Below are 18281 nucleotides of genomic sequence, written 5' to 3' on the forward strand. Positions count from 1 at the left end.
GGTGCCTCCCCATCCTTTGCTGGCTCTATTCATCCTGCCAGTATAAACAGTCCCTTCATTATGAGCTCTTCCCTGTTAACCCCTTTTAAATGTGCCCTTTCCTGCTGGGAACTACTGATACCAAGTAATTCAATTGAACAGCCACACTGGGAGGTGCAGTCACACCTGGATCTGCAGTCTGGATCCAGCCAGTCTGCAGAAGCCCAGCTTGCAACTGCTGATGTATGCTCAAAGTCCTACACCGAAGCCAGCAGGCCAAAGCCGAGAGTACCACCCAGACCAACACAGTGCTAAGGACAGTAGGTACACAATAACTCCCATGTTGAAACTGAAGAGGCAAACCAAAAAAGGGAAAAGGTTGAGACACGTCTAACCAGTTTAATGACTTCAAAACCATGCAAATGCCAAACTATGGAGCACTAGGGATACAAGAAGCACCAAGGCCTTTGGGGCGGGGGTGGGGGACACTACAACATTGTCATGGGGAAAACGGGATCACCTAATACTGGTAGGGGAAAAGGGCAGTTCACCGGCAGCTCAGAACTATGACATATTCCTCAGGGGAGCCTGCATCCCTTCCTGAAAGTAGGAGCACGCCAACTGCCTTCACTCTCGGACATAAATTCTGGTGCAGACCACGTCATCGGCGCCGAACGTCTGCAGAGAAGAAGAAAAGGAAAACCAATCAGTGCAGATGCCTGTGCAAAAATGTTTAAAGCATATCACTAATAAGGCCACTTATTGCCCTGTTAAAAACTCTTTGTAACAGACATTCAATTTCCTGTGTGTGCGCTCAGGCTAAGCATTAAGGGATATTTTTTCCCCCTTAAGCGCTATTGGCAAAGAGGTAACCAGAGTATAGAATTATGTTATATACCATTTTCCTTTGCTTCTGGAACCTGTAAAATGCTGACATAAGAAATGCCAGGAGTTTGGGTTTTAAAATTAAACTGAAAGGGAAAGAATGTCACAATGGACATTTCTGAAGTGGCTCTGTCTCTTTTCAAATGACTTCAAAATAGAAAGAAGCTCAAGCAGCTGGGGTCACGGGGCCCAGCACTCACCAGCCAGTTCTGTTCCTTACTTTGGAGAAGGAATAGAACTGCTTTCCAGGAAGCAGTCATCTAACCTGGGAGACAGGCTGAGATGCTGTATATGTAATACTTGAGTCACCTGCAAGCTAGAAAATTGGTCTCAGCTGCAAAAGCACAGCATTGGCATCCAAACCCAGCTCTGCAGCTCACAGCTGGCTAAGCTTGGGGCAAATTTTTCCTCTCGTGGCCTATTTGGGAAAGGGGCAGGTAGGGGCTGGTGTTGAGGAGAGGGGTGGAATTGACAAGATGATCATCGCAAAGGCTCTTCCAGCTAAAATTCTATGGCTCTTTGTTTGTTTACTGTAGGGAGGACACGAATCATTGCACAGATGGAGGAGGACATTTTTCTGCTGGCCCCTGAAATGATATTGCCCATAAGTAAACTGTCTCAACTTTCCCCCAAAACTAGCAATTACTCACAGGCCTGCTCTCCTGGGCCTCTCACAGGCAGTTAGAGCAGGGAAAGCAATATATATGTTAAAAAAAAACAACAACAACAACAAGAAACAGAAATTCTCCAGTCTGTAAACCTGATGTGAGTATGTTTGTTTGCAAATGTACATTTATGTGCCAGAAGGTCCTTATCTTTCAGATTCTCAAAGTGGCCTGAAATTAAAGAGATGTTAAAACCACTAAACAAGGCATTTAGCTATCCTAGGATCCTTATATTCTTACCCTGCCCTCTTAGTTGGTCATGAGATGCTCTCAGAGAACTTATGCTAAAACATTATCCTGACACGTGTGCTTCAGGGAAATACTTCCAGTCCTTAGTAACTGAGGAAGCAGATGCCCATCACTAGCTTCTTTACTATTTGAGATAGCCTTACTCTGTCGCCCAGGCTGGAGTGCAGTGGTGTGATGTTAGCTCACTGCAACCTCTGCCTCCCAGGTTCAAGCGATTCTCCTGCCTCAGCCTCCCAAGTAGCTGGGATTACAGGCATATGCCACCACGCCCAGCTAATTTTGGGGTATTTTTAGTAGAGATGGGGTTTCACCATGTTGGCCAGGCTGGTCTCGAACTCCTGACTTCAAGTGATCCACCTGCCTTAGCCTCCCAAAGTGTTGGGATTACAGGCATGAGCCACTGCACCCAGCCACTAGCTTCTTTTCATGCTAGGGATCTGCTGACCAGACTGGCAATTATACCCACTCCTGGACACTTTTGTCCTAGCCTCTTCTCTATTAGGAAGAAATGCAGGTGATTCTGCATGCTAGGGGGTGTGGGGCTTGACTTTCACACCATAAGTCTACCTCGCAGATGTCTGGATGCCTGAGAACCATGTTAATTTTCAATAATTCTTTGAGTTCTACAGCCACGGACTGTCAAATGGCTGCCAGCATTTGGGTAGTTAATGCTGTACCCTGGAGAAACTATTCTCACTAGCTGACAGCTCTCCCCAGCTAACACATAGCTTCATGACATGAGAAGAAATCGCCGCATTTCCAACCACATTTGAAGTGCCCTTCTCAGCCTGCAGACTATGCTTAGAGGTTCCCGACAGAAACTCCGCAGAATATTCCAGAGTGGTTTGTAGGAGTATACTCAGTTTTCAAAGGAAGGCAACTTATAGCCTGGGGGCAATTTACTGTTGGCGCTGGGAGAGCTTATTTCAACTTAACTAGAATAATTGCCTCTTGTTATATAGAGACTGCATCTCTCTGCATTTTAGATTTATTAATGATAATAACTCTTGAAACAAAAGCCCTCATTTCAGATCCAAAATGCCAAGAGTTAATACTCCCTTTCCCTTTGAGGCTTGTATATATGTTTGCTGTGCCAGGGAAGGATGCAGGGATAGAACTGAAGTTGGGAGGAGGGAGGATTTGAAAGTGATGGGGCCCATCTAGCAGAATTTGGCCTGTGACTCCAGCTGCTCGTATACTACAGAGGTTAATAAAATCACTCTTTCTCAGAGCAAACTGATCCTACTGAACCCTCAGCTACATTCTAAAACTCTAAAATCATCTCCCTCTTTGCTGTCTCTGGTACCAGTAAAACATATACGCCTTTTCTCCTAAATTTCCATGTCTCAGCCTCAAATTGCTCCCCCAAGCACAGCAAGTATCCTTTCCCGGGAAACAATATTAACCAGGTTGCAAATTAAGCAGTCCTTTCTCTGAGAAAGGAGAAAGCATGTTAAATCATCCCAGGGAAGGACAAGAGGAGAGAGAGAGAAAGATCAAGCAGTCTCAGTTCAAGTAATAGCTCAATTTAGGGTCTTCTTGCAGAATAAACATGTAATTTCAAGGCTGAGAGGGACCTCAGGGATATCAGACTTCAGCTTAACCCCTCATTGTATAGCAGGGGGAAGAGCTTGGGAAGGGAGGGCCCATGCTCAGGTCACACTGCAAGTCCTTTCCTAGCATCCTTCAGCAGGCAGGCTCCTATTCACAACATTTCAAGGTGACATTCACTAAGATGGAGCAGAGATTAACAAAATACCTAATGGAGAACAAAGGATGTAATTTCCTAGTTACCCAAAACAGCTTTCCCCCTTTCTAGTCTGGAAGAAAAGGGTGGTTGCAAAAACCTTAATTAGTTTTTTTGTTTTTGTTTTTGTTTTTGTTTTTAATTTTGAGACAGGGTCTCAGCTCTGTTGCCCAGGCTAGAGTGCAGTGGCACGATCACAGTTCACTGCAGCTTCAAACTCCCGGGCTCAAGTGATCCTCCCACTTCAGCCTCCGAGTAGCTGAGACTACAAGCATGTGCCACCACACTCAGCTAAGTTTTTTTTCTTTTGTAGAGACAGGGGTCTCACTATGTTGCCCAGGCTGTTCTCAAACTCCTGGGCTCAGCCTCCCAAAGTGCTGGGATTACAGGTGTGAGCCACCAATCCCGGCCCAGTTCTGAAACACAAAGGGAGAGTGAGGGGGATTGTTCTGCCCTCGGCCTTCCTTTGTTCTCTACCTAAAAAAAGGGGAGGAAGTGTGTGCTTAAATTATAGAGGTTTCTAATTTGGCCTCACTAGGTAAGTTTTGTCTGGCTAGGAGCAGGTGTTTAAAATGTTTTCGTCTGAATACTTTTTTTTTTAGAGACAGAGTCTCTGTCGCCCAGGCTGGAGTGCAGTGGTGCCATCTCAGCTCACTGCAACCTCCGCCTCCTGGGTTCAAGTGAATCTCCTGCCTCAGCTTCCCAAGTAGCTAGGATTACAAGCATATGCCACCACGCCCGGCTAATTTTGTATTTTTAGTAGAGATGGGGTTTCTCCATATTGATCAGGCTGGTCTCAAACTCGCAACCTCAGGTGATCCACCCGCTTCGGCCCTGCAAAGTGCTGGGATCTGAATACTTTTAAGGAAAAGCCTACCTTTTTTAGTTCTACAGGGGCTTATCTCTCCGCACTGTGTTATACTCAGACACTTCCCAAATTAGCATTCATTGCCTGGCTCCCAAAGGCCATTGGAGTTTGCAAATCACAGGTAAAAATGTTCTCTAAGGTTCTGAGTGCAGATGCGATAAAAATTACTGAAACCTTTTCCAGCCAGCAAAAGGGGGAATGAGAATGAAAAAATATCCCTTCTGCCATGTGAGCATGGGGACCTCATAGAGCCTAAGCATTCCAAGCCTGATGAGAGGGGAGCTTGGCTTAAAGCATGTCACCGACACTGGGATGTATTAGTGTAGATAGTGGCAAGCACTCCAGCCTGTCTCTAGCCCCTATTCCCCCCTCTGAGCCACTCCTCTTTCCTGCCAACCATTTAACAATGATTTCCTCTGACCTGAACTGTCATCTCGGGTTTTCTGCTCTAATTTTAATCCAGGGCAAATGATGTCTTTCTCTGAACGGCCGAGTGAGGAGGACATATTTGTGGGGCCCATCTCGGGCCCCCTCTGGGGGAACTTCAGGATTATTTCATGGTCAAGGGTTCCCTACCAGGATAAGTTCATCGTTGGCCAGCTCACGGGTCCAGTAGGTTTTGGGGCCATCTCCTTCAAGAAGAGTTTGCGTGCAATGGATCTTGTTCTCATTCTCCCAAGTGGCTAAACTCTGCAGGCGGGAAAACCATTAGTGACATTAATTAGAGTCTCAGCAGCGGGAGCAGGGGCAACAATGAGCATTGAAAAATAATTGCTGTGCAGAGAATCAACACATGGTCCCTGTCAGCAGGCCACAGATTCTTCTCCACTGAGCCTTATGAAGTCCAAATTCAGAGTGCTGGTCACAGATTTTATGGGGTATAAATACACCTTGTATAACACACACACACACACACACACACACACACACACACACACACACACAATCTCTTACTGAAGCAGCAAGGCCTTAGGCATGCTTTACATCTCTAGGAATAAAATTTAGAGCATGAAATGATTCATTTATACAAAAATTAGCTACCCCTTCAAACAATTTGGATTTTATTTATTTTTATTCATTTTTTTTTTTGAGATGGAGTCTCCCTCTGTTGCTGAGTCTGGAGCGCAGTGGCACGATCTCGGCTCCCTACAACCTCCATCTCCCAGGTTCAAGCAATTCTCTTGTCTCAGCCTCCTGAGTAGCTGGGATTACAGGTGCCTGCCAGCACGCCCAGCTAATTTTTTTGGTATATTTAGTAGAGATGGGGTTTCACCAGGCTGGTCTCGAACTCCTGACCTCAGGTGAACATAATTTGGATTTTAAAAGCAAGAACCTTCACATCAGAACCACAAGATTTTACAACAGTTAAGACACCAAGTTTGTAACCACATCTGTCACCAGCCTATCAGGAGCACGATGCCCTGCACGGAATTTGGGATAGGAACGTCCTTTCTGTTCACACCTCATCAGATGTAGTGCACCCCTACACTGATAAACCTTGGTGTCTTTGGCTCTGAGGGTTAAAATACTGCCATTTTCCTGGTTACATCCCTTTAGAAAAAATTTAAAAAGCAAATCAATCTGAAGGGTCTTCATGCTTTTGGAGGTGGGAGGCAAAAGGAGGGATTTCCTGAAGTTTTCCCCAGTGTCTGCACAAAGCTAAGTGTGGTACAGCTGGGCTGGGGGGTGGGCGAGAGCTGAATGTGCACATAATCAGTTTTTAACTAACACATGGGACACATTCATTAGGCAAGGTGTGGGGGATGGGGGGGTGCATAAAGCCCCACTCTCCCGGCTGTTGTGTGAACCTTTAATTTTTTTTTAAATCAGAATTACCCTTTCTGGCAGTAGCCACCATTGGATGTCCCCAGACTGAGCCCTGCCTATTGCCAAGCCTCCTCTCTTAGACTCCCAGCCCTTCACTCTATGCTGTCCTGCTCTTTGTTTCTGCAGTGTAGTTTAGGCTTCAGATCCCACCCGCTCCAAGCGTGGAGATCATTTCCAGGCTATGACAATTCTGGAGCCAAAGATTGCCTCCTAGATCAGCCTGCTTCTGGGGGGCTTTGTTTCTTTGTCCTTCCAAGCCCAGTGCCCAGAGAGTCCCATTCTGAGATCAGACCAGGGACTGCTCAGGAAAGGTGAAAGAAACAAATTTCCCACTCTCTGGAATGTTACGACTTTTTTCTTTTAAAAAAAAAAAAATTAGAGAAGGGGAGGGAGACATTCTGTCACTTTTTAAATAAGTGGTAGCACCAGTGATTATTTTTCCATCTGGTTAACCTAATGCAATTTTTGCCCATGCAAAAAAGGAATGTCCAACCCCTTGCTTCAATCCACCGGTTCATCCCTGGGCCGATGTATGGAGAAATAAAAAAAACTCTTGCCCTTGAGGACTAAGAGAGGGCAACTAGTCCATTTTCCCAGCCAGAACCTGCCTTGCTTTTGGAAAGACTCCGCCGTTCCTTTAAGGAACCAGGCTGAGGGCGGGAAGGAAGAGGTGACGGGGCCATCGGGACTGCTAAAACTGGATCCAGCGCGTACCCAGGCGGCCCAGGGACCCGGGCGGGCGCGGGGGATACGGCGGGAAAGGAATGCAAGAGCTGCCGCTTCACCTGCAACAGAGAACCTGACGGCTCCTGCAACCTCCTCCTCCTCCTGCGCCGCCTGCTCTTGGCGCCGCAAACCGCTGCAAAAGCCACTGCTGGGAACGCGGCGCAACCCAGAGCCCGCTCTTTAAGCGCGGCTGTTAGCACCCCGGGAGGCGGCTTAGGGATGGGGTTAAGATGGAATGAAGGTAATACTTTGTCTTGAGCCAGGGGCAACTAGGATGCACAAACCCCCTCTGCAAACAACCAGTGTACACACCCTGCAAGGAAGGCGCGCCACAGGCTGCAAAGGGAGACTTAGGTTCCTCCAGCAGCAGTGGGCCATGGGCATGGAGCGGGGACCCGGGGACGCTGTACTGGCTCTGGGGCCTCACCCTGCACTTGCGTCCGTCCACGGTCTCCTCCTCAAAGCCTTCTCCGACCTTGAAGTTGATCTCAGTGGTGCGCACCGTGGTGGATGTCTTGATGTAGAATTGATCCCCGTCTTGGCGGATCTCCACGTGCGGCTTGGACGCAGCCGCTACGGCCACTTTCCTCAGCATGGCGTTCACACCTGCGCAGGGTGCACCACAGGGTCGGGTCACGGGGCCTCGCCGCCAGTCTCGGGACCGGTCGGGCACTGCTCATACCCTAACTTTAGAAAGGGGCCTTAAAATTGATCCACTCGTTTCCCTGCCCTCGCCCTTGTTTTCGACATGAGAAACTGAGGCACAGAGAGGGTAAGTGACTTTCCTCGAATTGCACAGTGAATTTGTGGCAGAGCCTGGTCTCAAATTTGAGTCTCCAGCTTTAATTCCCTGATCCTCCTTGTTCTCCAGTAATCTCTCCTCGCTATAATCTAGCACGAGATAAAGTCCGCACCATCGAGGAGGGGGCCGAACATTCAGCAAACGTTCGCTGAACGCGTGGGTTCCGGGATCTCTACCAGCTTCTCCCAGACCCGGTGCGCCTGGGAGACAAGGCGATCTATTGCCCCGGGGACTCCCTCCTGCCTGGGCTACCCAACTTCCACTCCCTCCAGGACCGGGGCACTTCCGGGACCAGGGCACCTCCGGGCCGCATCTCCCCGTCGGGGCGCGCCATCTGCACCCACTTACCCAGTGCCTTGAGCAGCTCGTCGAAATTCTCGCTGCTGCGCATCTTCCAGGTGCCGGCGAAGTTGGGCATGGTGGCGGTGGCGGCGGCGGCAGGTACGGACAGCGGCGACGCAGCGGGCACACTCCGAGCTTGCAAGGCGGAGACTGGCGCTTTGCGCCCAGCGCTGCGCGCCTTGAGTCACTAGGAGAGCGCCCCCCACCCCGCCGGGCTTCTGGCCCCGCCCCGCCGGCCCTGCCCCCGCTCCCCCGCTGCCCCTGCCCGGTACGCGCTCAACTCCCAGCCCAGTTGTGCCTCAGCCTCCAGAGGTGCGGGCACCCGCTCTCCAACTGGGGGCGCCTCCACCTCCCTCAGGACACCCACATCCGGCTTTAAAATGGGTGGTGGGAGAGGTTTAGCTGAAACAAGATTGGCTTGGAGGGGATAACTGTTGAAGCTGGGCGATGTGGACTTTGGATTATGATTCTACTCTTCTCTCTATTTTTGAATATGTTTGAAAATATCCATAATATAAACTTAAAGTGGATAGCGAGAGGGGCCATCAGGGGATGGGACCCACTCTTTTTTCACCTCCGGTCGTACCTACTGGGTGTGCCCAGATGGTGTCCCTTCCCTCCCAGTCCGGGATCCTATTCTGAAACCCTCTCCCCGCATCCCCACGCCCCACACAGGACCCATGCGGAGTGAGTGGCAGGAAACCGCAACCCCCATCAACACCAGCTTGGGCACTGCGGCGCGAATCCTCCTGCGGCTGCGGGTGCTACGCGTTCCAAGTGCAGGAGGGGCCAGACCTTTGTCAGCAGCCTGCCCTCCCATTTCCATGTGTCACCTGATGAGATTTGGGGCTTCTGAGAAGTCCTGGCCCCTCCTGTCTGCTCTGGTCACCTCTAAACTTCCATTAACAAGGACAGCAGGCTGGGTGCTCATGCCTGTAATCCTAGCACTTTGGGAGGCTGAGGGGGGCGAATTGGTTGAGCTCAGGAGTTCGAGACCATCCTGGGCAATGTGGCAAACCCCTGTCTCTACTAAAAATACAAAAATTAGCCAGGCACGGTAGTGCATGCCTGTAATCCCAGCTACTTGGGAGGCTGAGGCAGGAGGATTGCTTGAGTCCAGGAGGCAAGGTTACAGAGACCCAAGATGGCACCAAGGCACTCCAGCACTGGCGACACAGCCAGACCCTGTCTTAAAAACAAGGAGAGTGGGCTCACAAGGACTCCGGGATTACCTCCCACTCTATTGCTGAACTGGCTGTGCCCTCCTCACTCCTGGACCCTGCTCCCGCCCTTGTTTTGTGCCTGCAGAAACTGTGGGTCGAGAGGCGTGGACTGAATGAGCTCCAGAATCTGGGCTAGGTGCGGCCTGTTCTGCAAAATCGTGAGGCTTTGCACTCTTCGGGCAGGCTGTGAGGGCCAAGGGGAGGAAGGCTTCTCCCTTTGCTCCCAAATAACCTAAACATCACAACCTAAAGTCCCCTCGGTGTTTCCACTAAGGGAGTACAAACACTTCACCATTACCCTTGTAGCTCTTCTCTGTACATTTTCCTTCCAGCTTTTTCCCGCTATTTTACCATCTGCACACCTCAGCCAAACTGTACAACTCAGGATTCCAGAACGTGCCATGCATTTTATTATCTCTAAGCTTTTGCCCATGCCATGGCCTCTTCCTTGAATGCCCCTTTCCTCATCGGGTTAATCAAATCTTGCCCATTCACCAAAGCCCATCCTTGTGCTCTCTCTTTTGTGAAATTCGGTTTCCTAATAAACTGTGATTATTTTTCTCTGAATTGACAGGATTCTTGTCTGGTCCTGCTCTTGTTCAAGTCTTCGCTGTGCTACAAACTGAACTCCTGGAGGGCAGTGATCATTTATCCACTTGTCCTCCCTTCCTAAGGCTTAGCCAGGTGGGGCTCGATAACTGTGCATTGATTTGAGAAGGATGTGAGTGGTGGCCTAGGGTGAACATTCCCCCAGGACCTTGGGGAATCTGTGCTGAGTGCCTACTGAACAGGGCCCTGGAAACTTCTGGAGGTGGCTGGGGCTGGGCTCCTGCCAGGAGGCCCCGAGGAGCTGTCTAAGAAAGTAGCTGAGGACAGGAGAGGGGAGTGGGGCCATCACCACCTGGAAAGCGGCATGGGCAGGGCCGGCATTCTGGATGTGCCGTCTGTGCAGTCACACAGGGCCGTGCACTCAGAAGGGCCTGATAGTTAGATTGGAAAATGGAAAAGCAGGAATGCTCTGCTGTTGCCAGCTTGAACGTCACTATATATATATATATATATATATATATTTTTTTTTTTTTTTTTGAGACAGTCTCGCTCTGTTGCCCTGGCTGGAGTGCAGTGGCGCAATCTTGGCTCACTGCAACCTCTGCCTCCTGGGTTTAAACTATTCTCCTGGCTCAGCCTCCCAAGTAGCTGGGACTACAGGCCCGTGCTACCACGCCCAGCTAATTTTTTGTATTTTTAGTAGAGACAGGGTTTCACTGTGTTAGCCAAGATGGTCTCGATCTCCTGACCTCGTGATCCGCCCTCCTCAGCCTCCCAAAGTGCTGGGATTACAGGTGTGAGCCACCGTGCCTGGCCCCATGATACTTTTTGAACAAGGAGTCCTGAATTTTTATTTTGCACTGGGATCTGCAAATTAAGTAGCAGGTCCTGGATGTGGGAGGCAAGGGATGCAGCTGCCATAGAATCAAACCCACTTCACAGAGGGTCGAGTGTCTCTCCAGTGAAGGGGCAAAACAGGAGTGCCACCCAGCTAATGCAGGCCTCCACCCCCATCCAACACTCCTCCCTAAGAAGGCTTCAGCCATCTAAAGGGCAGGACTGGGGAGGGACAGGGGCAGGAGGCTGGAGGAGGGCAGCAAGGTTGGAGCAGCATCCTAGTTTACAGCCCAGAGAGACCTTGTGAGGATAGTCAGAGGGCTGTGGATGAGGCACAAAGGTGACAGAGAGCTCTTGCAGCAAAGGCATTGGGTGGACAAAGAGGGAAGAGGGAAAGAAGAAGGTGGGGGAGGGAGTCAGAGAGAGAATGGGGCAAGAGGGGCCAGATGAAGGTGTCCACTCCAAAAGTTGGCAATACCGGGACAGGACAGTGGTGCTGTTCTGCAGGCACAAAACAAGGGCGGGAGCAGGGTCCAGGAGTGAGGAGGGCACAGCCAGTTCAGCAATAGAGTGGGAGGTAATCCCGGAGTCCTTGTGAGCCCACTCTCCTTGTTTTTAAGACAGGGTCTGGCTCTGTCGCCAGTGCTGGAGTGCCTTGGTGCCATCTTGGGTCTCTGTAACCTTGCCTCCTGGACTCAAGCAATCCTCCTGCCTCAGCCTCCCAAGTAGCTGGGATTACAGGCATGCACTACCGTGCCTGGCTAATTTTTGTATTTTTAGTAGAGACAGGGGTTTGCCACATTGCCCAGGATGGTCTCGAACTCCTGAGCTCAACCAATTCGCCCCCCTCAGCCTCCCAAAGTGCTAGGATTACAGGCATGAGCACCCAGCCTGCTGTCCTTGTTAATGGAAGTTTAGAGGTGACCAGAGCAGACAGGAGGGGCCAGGACTTCTCAGAAGCCCCAAATCTCATCAGGTGGCACACGGAAATGGGAGGGCAGGCTGCTATCACCTTCCTGGCTACTGGGGAAACCCCAGAGCCAAGAGGACCACAAAAACACCACCATCATGGCTGGGCACGGTGGCTCACACCTGTAATCCCAGCACTTAGGGAGGCTGAGGCAGGTGAATCACCTGAGGTCAGGAGTTCGAGATCAGCCTGGCCAACATGGTGAAACCCCATCTCTACTAAAAATACAAAATTAGTCAAACATGGTGGTGCGGCCCTGTAGTCCCAGCTACTCAGGAAGCTGAATGAGGAGGATCACTTGAACCCAGGAGTCCCAGGTTGTAGTGAGTGGAGATCGTACCACTGCACTCCCACCTGGGCAACAGAGTGAGACTCCATCTCAAAAAGAAACAAACAAACCAACAAATAAACAAAAAAAGCCACCACCATTGTGGTGTTTCTGTGGATCCAGAGCAGGCCCCCTGCTGGGCAAAGACCCAGCTCTTGGCCTGGGTCTTCAAACAGATGGGCAGAACCATCTGAAATGCTCTGACCTCCCTGTCTTCTCTCCTTCTCTTCTTTTACCCTTCCATTCACTAGCCTTTCCTGACCACCTCTGTGAGCCAGGAACTGGGTGCACCTCTGAGGACAGTGACCACTCAAGATCCAGGTCCTATCTTGAAGGTTCACTGTTTACACAGGAGGAAATAACCTAGAAACTCTGTGATCACCACATGGGCTAATAGTGCCTGAGTGGCAGGCACTGAGCCCAGCCTGGGTTGAACCTTGGGAGTGGATCCAGAGGGGCTGTGAGAGTGAGCGAGTACAATCAGAAGAACAACATGTGCAGGGACAGGAGTTGTAAACACGTGCGGGGGCAGGGTTATGTGTTTAGGAACCACGTATCTTTTGGGCTGGCTGGAGTGCATACCTTGAAGGGAGCAAGGTAGGAGGTAAGACAAGAGATGAGTTGAAGGCACTCTCCTAAGGTCAAAGGGTCATGAATGAGGTGTTCCCAGGTGGCCATACAGGAGGATTTAAGCAGAGATGAGCCATGGTTCTACTGCATATTTGGAAAGTTGCCACCACCACAGTGTGGAGAATGAACGAGAGGAGACAAGCATATTACCAGGGACGCAGGGAGAAGGATTTTGCCCTGAACTAGGCAACAAGCGGTGAGGTCGGCAGTGGGTTAGACCACAGTGGTTCCCTAAGGCTAGTCTGTGATTTGAGCATTACAGCAGCCTGGGGAACTTTCTAGAAATTCAGATTCCTTGGCCCCAGCCCAGGAGATTTGGATCCTGTAAGTCATAGATAGGGCCCAGGAAACTGTGCTGGTAAGTTTTCCAAGTGATTCTCCTCGCACAGCCAGATTGACTTTACAATATGTCAGGACTGGTAGGGGTGAGGGAAGTGGGAGCAAGAGGCCAGAATGACTCCTAGATTCCTGGGTGGTCTCATTTGCTGCTATAGGTAACACATGGATGGCAGATGAGTTTTATTTGGGAAGCGTTGGGTTTGAGTTGTCTGGGTATCCAGGATCCAGTGGGAAGTGTGGTTTTGGAGTTCGAGAGAGAGGTCTTAGTTGAAGACAGGGATGGGGGTCACCTGTTTCCAGCAAGCAGTTGAAGACATAAGTGTGGATGAGATGTGTAGAGACAGGACACAGAAAGAGAAGAGCAAAGGGCCAAGGGTAGAGCTTGGAGAATCTCAGCATTTACGGGTCAGATGGAGCAGGTGAGCGCTGAAGGAGGCAGGAGGGGAGAAGGAAGAAAACCAGAGGGTGATGTCCTCCCAGTCAAGGAGCCCAGCATTTTTTAAAAGGAGGGATTGGCTGGGTGCGGTGGCTCAGGCATGTAATTCCAGCACTTTGGAAGGCCGAGGTGGGCGGATCACCTGAGGTCAGGAGTTCAAGACCAGCCTGGCCAACATGGTGCAACCCCATCTCTACTAAAAATACAAAAATTAGCCAGGTGTGGTGGCAGGCACCTGTAATCCCAGCTACTTGGGAGGCTGAGGGAGGAGAATCACTTAAGCCTTGTGGGTGGAGGTTGCAGTGAGCCAAGATTGTACCACTGCACTCCAGCCTGGATGACAGAGTGAGACTCCATCTAAAAAAAAAAAAAAAGGCCGGGCGCGGTGGCTCACGCTTGTAATCCCAGCACTTTGGGAGGCCGAGGCGGGCGGATCACGAGGTCAGGAGATCGAGACCACGGTGAAACCCCGTCTCTACTAAAAATACAAAAAAATTAGCCGGGCGTGGTGGCGGGCGCCTGTAGTCCCAGCTACTCGGAGAGGCTGAGGCAGGAGAATGGCGTGAACCTGGGAGGCGGAGCTTGCAGTGAGCCGAGATTGCGCCACTGCACTCCAGCCTGGGCGACAGAGCGAGACTCCGTCTCAAAAAAAAAAAAAAAAAAAAAAAAAAAAAGGAAGAAAAAGAAAAAGTAGGGATGGACTAACAGTAACAACTGCTCCAAAGAGGTTCATGGAGGCAAGGGCCACCAAGTGTCCCCTGGATGAGCAGCAGGACAGTCTTGGTGACTGTAGCCAGAGCAGTTTTAGGAGGTGGTGGGGTCTGAAGGCAGGATCAACACATTGAGTTTGGACAGGAAAGCGTGAAATTGGAATCAGAAAATGTAGACAACTCTTTTGAAAAGCGTGACTGTAGGGGAGGGGAGAGATTAATTGGAAGTTATGAGAGGAGGTAGCACCAAAGGACTATTCGGAGTTTTGTTGTTTGCATTTCAGATGGGAGGGATTCGAACATATGTATAAGGTGAAGGCAGAGACTAAAGAAAAGACAGAAGGTGCAGGAGAAATAGAAGATGGACACAAGTGGTAGAGATGGGACAGGAGAAGACCCAGAGTGCAAGTGGAGGTGTCTGCCTTCCAGGTAAAGGAACCAGAAGTTAAGGTGTTCCTGTCTGTGTCCTTTCCTTTCTCTGTGAAGTAAGAGAGGGGTCTTCTGCAAAGAACGAGGGAAAATTTGCAAGATGGGGCTCTTGGAGAAAGCTTGGAAGAGCCCCTTCTGAAAATAGGAGAGGTGACTCAGGGTGCACAGAAATGATGCTCCCACCTCCCTCACCAGGAAGGGCTTCAGGAAGTTTAGAGAGCAGGACAGGGGCTGGCTCCAGATTTCACAGTGGAATGTGCTTTTCTCCCGCCGATCTGGGACTCCAACATATAGGTGATGGAATAGTGGGCATATGAACTGATGCAGAGACAGAGAAGAGCAGAGCAACTGAGAGTGATGGCAGGAAGGGGTTGAGGTGTAGGACCAGGAGTTCTGGGCAGAAGAGGGATGGAAGTTGAGCCAGGACAGGGCTTGGTAGGCAGGGAGAAAATGGAGGAACTCAAAGGCCTGGAAGTCCTGTGAGGTTGAAGGATTGGTGTGCTGGGGCAGGAAGGTGGGCATGGTCAGAGATTAAGATACTGCAATTTAGGATAATGATAAAGCCATCTTTAAGATGTGAGTGTATATTATTAATCTTGAAGAGGGCCATTGGTGTGCACCATTTCCTAAACATATTCAGTCTTATATCTGGAGAATCTTGTAGGACTCGTGTTTCATAAAACCCACTTCAATCAACTCTGATAAAAGATAATGGGAGCTGCCAGGCACAGTGGCTCATGCCTGTAATCCCAACACTGGGAGGACAGGGTGGACAGATCACTTGAGGCCAGGGGTTTGAGACAAGCCTGGCCAACATGGTGAAACCCCATTTATACTAAAAATACAAAAATTAGCCAGGTGTGGTGGTGCATGCCTGTAGTCTCAGCTACTTGGGAGGTTGAGGCAGGAGAATCGCTTGAACTCAGGAGACAGAGGTTCCGGTGATCTGAGATTGCACCACTGCACTCCAGCCTGGGTAATAGAGTGAGACTTTGTCTCAGAAAAACAAACCAAAAAAAAGGTAATGGGAGCCATGGAAGGTTTTTAAGGAGAAAATGACTTGGTCAGATTGCATCTTAGACATATCTTGCTGGTGGCCTGCATGGAGGACGGATTGAAGGAGAGTGAGAGCTGATACATGGAAAGGAATGAGGAGTCTACTGCAGTGGTCCAGGCAAGAGATATAGAAGGTTAAAGCTTGAGGAGGTATGAGACCTGAGAAATATTTAGAAAGTAAAATATTTGTTTCTAGAAATATTTAAAGTAGGACAAGTAGGACAGATTAGAGGTTAGAAGCGAAGGATAAGGAGAAATAGGTGCTGAGTTTCTAGCTTGGATTTGACATGGAAAGTGAGACCAACCTAGATGGTGGTAGACAATTTTGTAAGGAGGATGCTGATTGCCAGCTTGGATATAATAGCTTTGAGGCTCATGGGGACAAACAGATGGAAGCGTTCAGAGCATGAACTTCAGTGAAGCAACAGGAGGGAGTGTTCTGGAAGGCCTTGAGGATGAGGGAGTCAGTTTGCCACAGTCTAGGAACCCTAGAGAGAGAACCCATGGAGTGAAGGTATAGGGTAATGTGAATCACCATGACATTTGAATTTGGAAACACTGAGGCTTCAGAGTAGAGCACTGATAGCAGAGTGGGAGGCCTGGGGACAAGAGCGTGGAGTGCCAAATGGAATTCTGGTGGTACATGGTCTGGGAGCTTGGCAGTGCCTGCCTGGACAGCTAAGGACAGGGATCCGACTTTGGGCCCTTACTGCTCAGCCCAAGGAGACTTGACTGGCACTGGCCAGTAGGCAAAGGTGACTTATTGGCTGAACACAGCCACACAACTATCAGTTAATTCCATGACTGTGGGATTCTAGCACATTGCAGGCTGTTTTGTGTGTATGGTGCATGCTCAGGCACACATGTGCTTACATTCAGGATCCCCTTATTGTTTTGGCTGGAAAAGCTGATCTTTGAATCTCTGGAACTTGAGGCCAGGGGTTTGAGACCAGCCTGGCCAACATGGCGAAACCCCGTCTCTACTAAAAATACAAAATTTAGCCAGGTGTGGTGGCGGGCACCTGTAGTCCCAGCTACTCCGGAGGCTGAGGCAGGAGAATGGTGTGAACCTGCGAGGCGGAGCTTGCAGTGAACCCACGAGGCAGAGCTTGCAGTGAGCCAAGATCACGCCACTGTACTGCAGCCTGGGTGACAGAGCGAGACTCCATCTCAAAAAAAATACAAAAATTAGTTGGGTGCAGTGGCTTAAGCCTGTAGTCCCAGCTACTCGGGAGGCACGAGAATCGCTTGAACTCAGGAGGCAGAAAAGACTTTTTTTTTTTTTTTTTGAGATGGACTTTCACTCTTGTCGCCCAGGCTGGAGTGCAATGGCACGATCTCAGCTCACTGTAACCTCTGCCTCCAGGGTTCAAGTGATTCTCCTGCCTCAGCCTCCTGAGTAGCTGGGACTACAGGCACGTGCCACCACACCCAGCTAATTTTGTATTTTTAGTAGAGACAGGGTTTCACCATTTGGCCAGGCTGGTCTCAAACTCCTGACCTCAGGTGATCCACCCACCTTGGCCTCCCAAAGTGCTGGGATTACAGGTGTGAGCCACTGCACCTGGCAAGACTTCTTGGAATGAAGATCTGTGAGTAGATGCACTTACTCACCCACTCACCATGTTTGGAGGGAATGCTATGTGTCAGGCATGGGGTTTAGAGGAGAAAGGACATGGCCCAAGAATGGGAACTCACAGGTCGGTAGGGAAGAAAGACACACCAAGATAAAGTCTGGGACAATGTGGTAGTTGCCACGAAGGGGGAAAGGGGAAGCATTTTGGGAATTCGGGAGAGGGCATCTAACCCTGGCAAGTTTGGACTTCCCAGAGAATATGACATTAAGCCTAAGCAGGGCCCTGAAGGATGAACAAGAATTTAACAGGCAAACAAAGGGGAAAGGGCATTCTGAGCAGAGGAAACAGCAGGGGCTCAGAAGGGAAGCTGAGCAGGGCTCTGAGGCCTCTTGCAGCTCCAGTGAGGGACAGTCTGCGAGGAGCCTTCTGGAGAAGGGACTTCCCTGGCAATCAGGTAACCTCACCTTAGAATCCAGGGACCTCAGTCTGGACCACTACTTCCTCTCCCCCAGCACCCACCCAAAAGGGTTTTCTCAGCTGGCTGCAGTTGCCTATAGTGTGTGGCCAGTTCCTGATATTTCCTATCCTGATATGGATTTCTCAAGGGCAGGAGCTCAGGCCTGGGCCCTCTCTCCAAGACCCCTTTGTTCTCTGGCTGGCAGCCTAGAGTCTGGCTCCCCCCTTTGCAGACCCCATGTTGCCAGCCCCTCCCAGGCCACTGACCTGCATCCCTGCCTGGGACATTTCTGCTGAGTATAGCTACTTTTGCCTGGAGGCACGCCAGAGCCTCAGACCCCCAGGGGCCCGCTGGCCCAGGGCCCCACGCCCTTAGGCAGGCTGAATTCATGCTGGAAGAATGGGGGTCAGAGTTCAGTCCCCGAAAGCTGGGGGCTCTGAAGAGGGTCCCAGTGGGGGTCTTCAGGGCAGTTCTTTGTAGTGGGGGCTGGGGCCACCATGCCCAGGACAATCTGGGAGTCAGCAAAACAGGACAAAGAATAGCAGGGTTCCTGGGGAAGAACGGCATTTGGGCTGCACTTGCCCTGCTTGGTGGGTTTCTTTTTTTTTTTTTTTTTTTTGAGACGGAGTCTCGCTCTGTCGCCCAGGCTG

The 18281-nt window shown here is 50.2% G+C and overlaps 1 protein-coding gene across 1 annotated transcript; it reads right to left on the bottom strand.

Moving 5' to 3' along the window:
* Positions 1–358: 358 nt before the first annotated feature.
* Positions 359–8291, bottom strand: CRABP1 (cellular retinoic acid binding protein 1). The gene is made up of 4 exons (XM_055276905.2): positions 8097–8291; positions 7374–7552; positions 4970–5083; positions 359–657 (listed from the first exon to the last, which is right to left on the bottom strand). Exons 1-4 carry the CDS (start codon positions 8164–8166, stop codon positions 607–609), a joined length of 414 nt encoding a protein of 137 aa, XP_055132880.1. The 5' UTR covers positions 8167–8291; the 3' UTR covers positions 359–606.
* Positions 8292–18281: the final 9990 nt, after the last annotated feature.

This window comes from Symphalangus syndactylus, chromosome 5 (genome assembly GCF_028878055.3).
Source record: "Symphalangus syndactylus isolate Jambi chromosome 5, NHGRI_mSymSyn1-v2.1_pri, whole genome shotgun sequence".
Taxonomy (NCBI): domain Eukaryota; kingdom Metazoa; phylum Chordata; class Mammalia; order Primates; family Hylobatidae; genus Symphalangus; species Symphalangus syndactylus.

Bases quoted from the DNA above. Each gene is read 5' to 3' on its own strand.
- CRABP1 (XM_055276905.2), bottom strand. From the start codon at position 8,166: ATGCCCAACTTCGCCGGCACCTGGAAGATGCGCAGCAGCGAGAATTTC. The intron at 7,553-8,096 runs GTAAGTGGGTGC...CACCCTGCGCAG, and splicing joins CGAGCTGCTCAAGGCACTGG to GTGTGAACGCCATGCTGAGG. The intron at 5,084-7,373 runs GTGAGGCCCCAG...TCCCGCCTGCAG, and splicing joins TGGACGGACGCAAGTGCAGG to AGTTTAGCCACTTGGGAGAA.